This window comes from Strix aluco, chromosome 3, assembly GCF_031877795.1.
Source record: "Strix aluco isolate bStrAlu1 chromosome 3, bStrAlu1.hap1, whole genome shotgun sequence".
Classification (NCBI taxonomy): domain Eukaryota; kingdom Metazoa; phylum Chordata; class Aves; order Strigiformes; family Strigidae; genus Strix; species Strix aluco.
The window spans coordinates 92,492,404-92,500,760 of record NC_133933.1 but is presented as its reverse complement, the minus strand read 5'-3'; the positions used below and the strand labels follow the sequence as shown (position 1 = coordinate 92,500,760).

The following is an 8,357-nucleotide window of genomic DNA, read 5'->3' as shown; positions in this document are numbered from 1 at the left end:
ACATGTGGACCACACAGGTTAGGAAGAAATGCTGGGGCCATGAAACTTCAGGGTTCCTAGAGAAGTGAAGGACAAGCAGGAAAAAGTGCTACTTACATCAAGAAGCAGCAAGAGCTCTCCTGTTCATGGACCAGATCAACAGGCAGTTGTGGAGGACATGTGAATCCCATGGCGTCTTCCAGTACCTTTGAGTGTGCTTGTGGACCGGGGACATTTGTTAAGTGATGATGCTGAGGAAAGCATATGGATTGCAATTGCTTCTGCTCCATGCTCCAGGAGTGCAGAGAGGTAGAAAAAGCCTCTTCGCTTTATCCACTGGTCAAAGCATCAGACATAGTCAGGGTGCAAACCAACGAAATCAAGATCTGGCTTGACAAAGAAGACTCCCATGAACAATTTGTAAAAAAGGTTTGAGCGGAAGTTTTGGCTTTAGGCCTAAATGATCAAATTGTCATTTCCAATGCAGTAACAACCTGAAGACTGATGGATGAATTTCCATCTTAATTTCCTATTCTTAATAAGCAGACCTGATATTTTCTCCAAAGCTATTCAGACTTTAAAGCAGTTTCTGAAGAGCGGACTCTGCTTCGGGGCAGGGGCTTCTGTTGTCCCTTGGGTAGAATTTAAAACTCACGTTTTGCTAGCCCAGAGTCTACAATGATACAGATCTGCTTTCCTAGGAACTGGAAAGAACAAAGTTTTTTTCTGAAGTTTCTATTTTTGATTGTTCCTCATTCAGCTCATTCAGAAGATGGCACTCCAATTTCTGAATAAGAGCAAATGTACACAGAGCTAAGCAGCTGACTAGCTTTAAATTCATAATTCCTCATTCAAATTCTTAATTCCTCATTAGCTTGCATGTGCAAACTCTCTCTGAGAGCCTAATCTAAGTCCCACTGGTGTCAGTGAGAATAGGTTTTACCTCTCAAATTTAGCCATCTATAAATCAGGCATGTATTCTAAATGCAACTATGGAGGAGCCACTTGTAGTCAAAATAGAGAAAGATCAGCATTTTCAGGATGTGATTCACACCATCTGCCTTGAAGACTTGTCTTGAGAGAGGACAAGTGTATTTCTGGCAGCCGCTATCTCATTCCCCTGCCTGGCAAGGGACCCTGTACAACTAGCCGAGAGGACTCCTTACTCTTCAATAACGAGGCCGGGGAAGGAATCTGTCTGTTTATTTTAATGGAAGAGGATTTAGGCTTTCTGTTTTCTACATCCTTTATGCCAAGATAAACTACAAATGAGTAAGCAAGGCCCCAGGGGTATCCCAAGTTGCATCTCACAGACTGCTAACTCTGGCTTCAGTCAGTATTTGGGATGTATGGAAAAGAGATATGAACTCCTGAAACAAAATTAAACCTTTTTTTTAAATTATTGTTTGTACCTTGCATCATACTGGACTGCCTGACAGGGAGCACATTTTGATAGAAATCTCAAAGCAAAGGCAAAAGCTTTTTGTATATCTCCTCTAAAGACACACACAGTGGGACATGTGAAATGTCAGGAATAATTAGACAAAACTATATAAGCTCCTGGCAACACTGATGTGCTGTGTAAAATTAAGCGTTTGCCATAAAGCTTTAAACATTGTTTGAAAGCTGCATGTTAAAGGTAACCTGAGTAATTTTTAAGTACTGTTTCCAAGATATTAATACAGACATGGATATGAAAAGGCAGAATAGAAAACTATGAAATGTTGGCATGCCCTCGCTGAGATAGGCTGCTCTGTTTCTTTTTTCCAAAGGTGATATATAGAAGTAATTGATCCCTCTCATATAGCAATTATAATGAAAAGGCAGATTTCCTCAGCTCTCCATCTGCTGCAGCCTATTTAACAAGCAGGAAAAGGACTAGCTCCTAGTATCAATAATTCACAGAGATGATAGAAATGGTTGTTGGAAGGGACTCTGGAGGTCCCTTAGTCCAACCTCCCACTCTTAAGTGAGATCTCTAAAACCAAAGGAGAAATACCCAGTTCACATCAGCAGGAAATCTGGCTCAAAGTGCCCTTTGGAGAAGAAAAATAAATTAACTATGAATGCAGAGAAAAAGGGTGAGAAAAGGCAGGAGAGAAGGAAAAAGCAGACCAAAATTTTTATTTGAGGTGGTAATATTAGAAGTATAGGACTTTTTGCCAAAAGGTGGGTTTTTTCTAGGTTCACTAACAGATGTGTTTTTATCTTCTAGGAAGACAATGAACAGGAGGAAACCTGGAAGCTTTTCACTGCTCTGCTGAATATAGGATTATAAAAAAAAATTGCACCCAAAGCGTCTCTGTCCCATTTTCAAATGGGTGACTTCTGAACCTGGAACTCTTCGTTACTTGAAGCAGCAACTTCTTTTTTCACTGTGCATCCTGGAGGGGAAAATGAATTTCACAAATTGCACCACTGAAGCCAACGTGGCTGCAAAGCCAAAAACAGTAACTGAAAAGATGCTCGTTACCCTGACCTTGGCCACAATCACAACCCTGACTATGCTGCTGAATTCTGCTGTAATTGCAGCAATCTCCACAACCAAGAAGCTCCACCAGCCGGCAAATTATTTAATATGTTCACTAGCTGTGACAGATCTCCTTGTTGCTGTTCTTGTCATGCCCTTGAGCATCACTTACATAATGATAGATAAATGGACTTTGGGATACTTCATCTGTGAGATCTGGCTTAGCGTCGACATGACCTGTTGCACGTGTTCAATCCTTCATCTATGTGTCATTGCTCTGGACAGGTACTGGGCAATCACAGATGCTATCGAATACGCCAGGAAAAGAACAGCAAAAAGGGCTGGACTGATGATAGTCACCGTGTGGACTATCTCCATTTTCATATCAATGCCCCCTTTGTTTTGGAGAAATCACCACAGCGTCAATATTCCCAGTGAATGCCGCATTCAGCACGATCATGTCATCTACACTATTTATTCCACATTGGGGGCATTTTACATCCCCTTGACTTTAATCCTGATCCTGTACTACAGAATTTACCACGCTGCAAAGAGCCTTTATCAAAAGCGGGGTTCAAGCCGCCACCTCAGCAACAGGAGCACTGACAGCCAAAACTCCTTTGCCAGCTGCAAGCTCACACAGACGTTCTGTGTCTCAGACTTCTCCACATCCGACCCGACCACAGAATTCGATAAAATCAATGTGTCCGTGAGGATCCCTCCTTTTGAGAATGACCTGGACCTGGCTGGTGACCGGCAGCAGATCTCCACAACACGGGAACGAAAGGCTGCTCGCATTCTGGGGCTGATTTTAGGTGCTTTCATTTTGTCCTGGTTGCCCTTTTTCATCAAGGAGTTGCTTGTGGGCCTCCATGTTTGCACTGTCTCTCCAGAAGTAGCGGACTTCTTGACCTGGCTTGGATATGTCAACTCCCTTATCAACCCTTTGCTGTACACTAGCTTTAACGAAGATTTCAAGCTGGCCTTTAGAAAGCTCATCAGATGTCGAGAACATACTTAAAAATACTGGGAGATGATGATGATGACATGAGTCCTGGCCTTAAGAATGAGCAAAATAATTTGACTCTATCACTATTTCCCTTGATAAAGGGGATTTTTGTGTTTGCCTATTTGCTTGACTTATCTTTAGCCTGTACTTCATTCTGCCGTTTTTTACCTCTAGTGTTATTCATCATAAAGAGTTTGAAATAAATTTATTCTACAAGGGAACAGATTTTTTAACAATTAAACAACGAAAAAAGAAACTATTAGATACTTTTAAGACATTTTGTGTAATCAATAATTCCAGAAGCATATAACAATATTCAGTTTTATACCTTTTTCATTTAAGAATCAAATGTCTAAATTATCATGCACTGTAATAGTATAAAGGCTTATAAACTGAACCCCATAAATACGTATTCAAAAATTAATAAACACTTCATGGTCATGACAGCTAAACAGAAAATCTTTACTGCGCCATTCTGAGAAAACTGTAACAGCCGTTTAGAAGGAAAATAACCACCATTTCCACCTTGGGCTAAGGCAGAATAAACTGTTCCCTTCTTCAGGAATACACTCCCAAAACATGCCAATTCATTCCATCTAAAAATGGATCCCATATTTTACTTCCGAGTAATTATTTAGGTGGCTCTTTTTGTGTAAGATTCTGTATTTATGTTCAAAGTTTTGGACAGATGCCTGTGAAGTTTGTTTGGCAATTGAGAGGGTGCAGCTAGCAAGTGTCACGCTTGTAAGACTAACTGCACGTCTGACTGGTCACGTTTTTAATACCACTAACCATATTTCTTCATGGCAGGCCTTGTGCCTTGGTCAGTTCTGGGGTGGCGTTACTCACTTCTGCCACACTTCACCTTGACCTTGCGGTACACAACCCCATGGATCAGTTGATGTTACCCCACAGATTTAAACAACTGGATACTTTCTCAGCAGGCCAGCAATATGCAGAAATTTAGAAACATCATCTAAAACCAAATTATTTCTATTTGATCAGCATAAAAAAAATAGGGAAAATAATTTTTTAAAATATCAGTTATCATCATCTTAGAATTGGCAATGTCATTTGTCAGCTTAACCTATGATTGGGTCCTCTAACAGGATTTCTTGTTCTGGGAGTCTTTCACAGAGTTACTTCCCTTATCTTGAGAGACAGGCAGAGAGTCCTTCATATCTTGTTTTCTGTGCTTATGAAAGTTGAAATGTGGAAATCAGGCTGAGAAAGGGCAAAATCAAAGCTGAGAATCTGGTATTGTCCATTAGCAACTCCTAAGCACTGTTTAAATATTGATTACATATCTTGCACCATAATTTTCTTCCCTGTCCATTTTTGTGGACAAATTCTTTTTGGATTATACTGATATACCGTATAGAAAATACCATATACATCAACCTGACATGCAATAACAGTAAACTATAGCATGGCAGCTCCAAATCCATCAAAACAAATATTAGAGGTAGCAAAAGTGTTATAACAGCACTGGAAGCCATTTCTGAAAAATGTTTTGAAAATTTACAAGATGACAATCATTTTTCTTATCAAGAGTCAAGGAAGTGTAAGTAACATGCAAGTAATAAACTCCAGATGGAGCTGAGAAATTACATCCTTATTTCTGAGAGAAAGCGTTCAGCTGGAAAGATGCAGTGCCACAAGTTGAGTGTAAATCAAGTTTGAAGGTGACAAAAGTGTGACCTACCACTTACCCACATGCAGTGGGATTCTGCTTTAAGGACTCCCAAGTTTTCCATGCCTGACTTTAGAAGGTTTATGTCCAGCTGCCCTTCCGAAGCTATTGTCACATCTGCATCCTCCAACTGCCTTTAGGTTCCCTACTAGCTAACATTAATATCTAAAAAGAGGGGAAAATATAATCTCAGACACCGAAAATGTCTTCTAGTGAGGAAGCCCAGAGATCCGTTATAGTTTTTACTTTTTGCAGCATGTTGGAGGTGGAAACTGTTGATTAAAGCTGGGGAAGAGTGGTCTGACCCTGCCTGTCTATAAAAAGTCCAAAGCAGCTCCCCAGAGTACATAGCTATTAGGAAAAAAAATAGCTGGGAATTAAAATTAAAAGTAGTATTTGTAAGAAGTGCTGCAGAATAATTTTTATTTCAGCAAGCTCAATAGAATTGATTAATAAAGAACAAGTATTGTGCATAATTTCCCCAAGCAAGGTGACTACTGCAGGGAAGACAGGACACACAGGCAGTTGTTGCTAGAAGAGGGTAGGTTTTTGTGTTCCTTGAGGAGTTTGCTGCTCTGGTACAAGGGTGCCCAGCTACAGTAATGATCATAAAGGGAAATGTAAATGTGCAAGACTGTCCCAGCAGACAGTTTGAGTCACCCCGAGGCACTCGGCTAAGATGAGGCAGCAGCTGCGCCCCAACCAGCTTCTTTGGGGCTGTCTCTAGGGCTTGGGTTCAGCCATGGGGTGGGCTGCACAGGAGTCTTTGCTAGGAGAAGGGAAGACGTGGGAGTGGAAATGCTGGTGAAAGGTGTTTCAGAGGGGAAAACCAGCAAAATGAGGCTGCCAGCTCTGAGTGCTGCTCCTAAGGGCACATTGGCACACAGAATAATTTAGGTTGGAAGGGATCTCTGGAGGCCAACTAGTCCAACCCCCACTAACAACAACAACCCTCAAAGTGGGACCAACTCCGCAGCTAGATGTGCTGCTGGCATGTGGCATGCAGTCACATTTCTCATGCAAAAGTAACGGCTCAGTTAACAGTCACCTATCTGACGTTCATTTTAAAGCCAGAAGTATGGCTGAAGGACCAGAAATAGTGAACATGACCTCCACAGCAGGTGTTGTAGGTAAGTAGAAATGTTTCAGAGACAGGTTATGAAAGCTGTAAAATACAGGAGCTGCATCATCTTCATTTCTACTAATGTCTTTCTTTTAGTATCTGATCTCCACTACTACTACTTAAACTACCAATCAGGTTGAAAACTGTATTCAATTTTAATATTTAAAGGTAATTAACAGGAAAAAAAACAGATGGATGGCTAATTTTTGTGCTTCCGTATTAAATAAAAACTCACCATTCACTGCCAGCTGACTACTGCTTTTCTAATTAAGTCATTAGCTGAACACAGAGCTATGTTTTCCAACAAATGCCACTAGACTGATGAAGACGTCCTGTACATTTTCCCCGTGCTCAAAGTCAGGAACAATTTAAAGGATTGGTTACTCAAAACAGTTTAACTTGATCATAAATTACCTGTTGTCTCATGGAAATAAAAACTTTTGTTAGTCTGTCACCATTGTTTGGCAACTTCATTATTTTTCTATGTTAAATATTTGTTGATTTGACAAATGCTTTGGAGACATTTCCTGAACTTTGACTTCTTGTCCATGGCAACTCCCCATTCATACCTATCCTGGATCAGGCCCAGCCACACCACTCTGCCACGCAAGCTCTTCCTAGCAAGCTCTTAATGATGTGTCCAAGACCTTCAGCCTACATCCATCTTCCTCAGTCTCCCTAAAACATCTGTGATCCTCAAAGTCTTATTTTCCCTAATGATCCCCTTGAATAGTTGTCTTCCTACCTTTCTTCCTATATTTCTTGGAAGTTTTTCCTCCCCTCTCTCAGCAGAGTTCACACAGACCTGCCTATTCAGCCTCTCATCACTTCTACATATGTTCTCTGAGTGCTATTTCCTTCTATCTTTACACCAACAAGTCACAATCCTGCCTTTCGGTTTCTGACTCTCTCTAATACCTAAATTTATTGTGGTCCTACTGGAGCAAGCCCCTGCTCTCTGCCCCCATCTCAGTGCTGTTACCAGGATTCCTGTGACTGTGGGTGTTCAAGTCTGTCAGGTTTTACACTGTCTTACATGTGTCCAGCCCATATCCAGAAGTTTTTCATTCTGTGTAAGCAGCCAGTGCTTTGGAGTGAGTTCATACATCCCTAGCCCTGAAGACTGCACCCATCAACCAATGGGCCTCCCTAAAAGACCTACTCTTCAAATGCTATTTTACCTGCTATTATCTTGTCACCCTCCTTCTGTATCCTATCTTTGTTGTGCCCTTTCTACCACATTAAAATTGACCCTTATATTATCATTTTAGGGACCTGTATCTTCACTTTTAGGGACCTGTACCTGCATGGGTAACTCCAGTTACAGTCAGCTCCTGCTTTTCTGCCTGTGCCAACCTCAGCTCTCTTCTCTGCAAGCTTTGTCTTCACCACCTCCATCCAGTGCAACATCTCTCCTGTTCTCTGCAGATGATGTTTTTTTCCTCCTCAAACCCACTTCTGACGTGACTCCTGAAAGAAAAACAGTCAACATGAGCAGTGGAGAAATTACTGCACGTGTAGGAATTATTGCGTGTGTATCATCTATTTTTCCTCCGTCTTTCCCACATCATCTGTCGAGGTGGGATCTCTCTCTCTAGTGCATAGCATATCCTAGACACAGCAAAAACACATTAAGAGCTGCATATGTCCAGAGCCACTTGGATTTGACTCATCCACATCTTTTTGAAGCTGGGGGTTCCCCACCACAATGACATACTGAGCTGTTCACAGCATGTGAGATTAATTTCGTTGATCTTCGTGAATGGAGATAGATGATGGGATTGAACTTTCCAAAAGGTTTTAAAACAAAGTCCCTGTTTCACCAAGTTTAGATAAAACACTGGCACCATTCAGACTTCACTGCCGTGTACCTGATCTGTCTAGTTTTCCATAGTTGTCACTTCTTATTTCTCTGTACTGACAGCAGACTCTGTCCTTTGCATATACCAGGAGCGAACAAAACAAACAAACAAACAAAAAAAAAAAAAACCAAACCAAAAAAAGGGGAAAAAGGGGGCATTATTTCAGACAAGATGTTAAAAGAATAAGGGAATCTTTTCCAAGGCCTCTATTTCCACTCCTC

General features: G+C 41.1%; 1 protein-coding gene across 1 annotated transcript; it reads left to right on the top strand.

The window, feature by feature from the left end:
- The first annotated feature begins 2,360 nt into the window (after positions 1-2,360).
- Positions 2,361-3,470, top strand: HTR1E (5-hydroxytryptamine receptor 1E). Its single transcript, XM_074820773.1, has one exon. The coding sequence runs from the start codon at positions 2,376-2,378 to the stop codon at positions 3,468-3,470; it is 1,095 nt and encodes a 364-aa protein (XP_074676874.1). The 5' UTR covers positions 2,361-2,375.
- Positions 3,471-8,357: the final 4,887 nt, after the last annotated feature.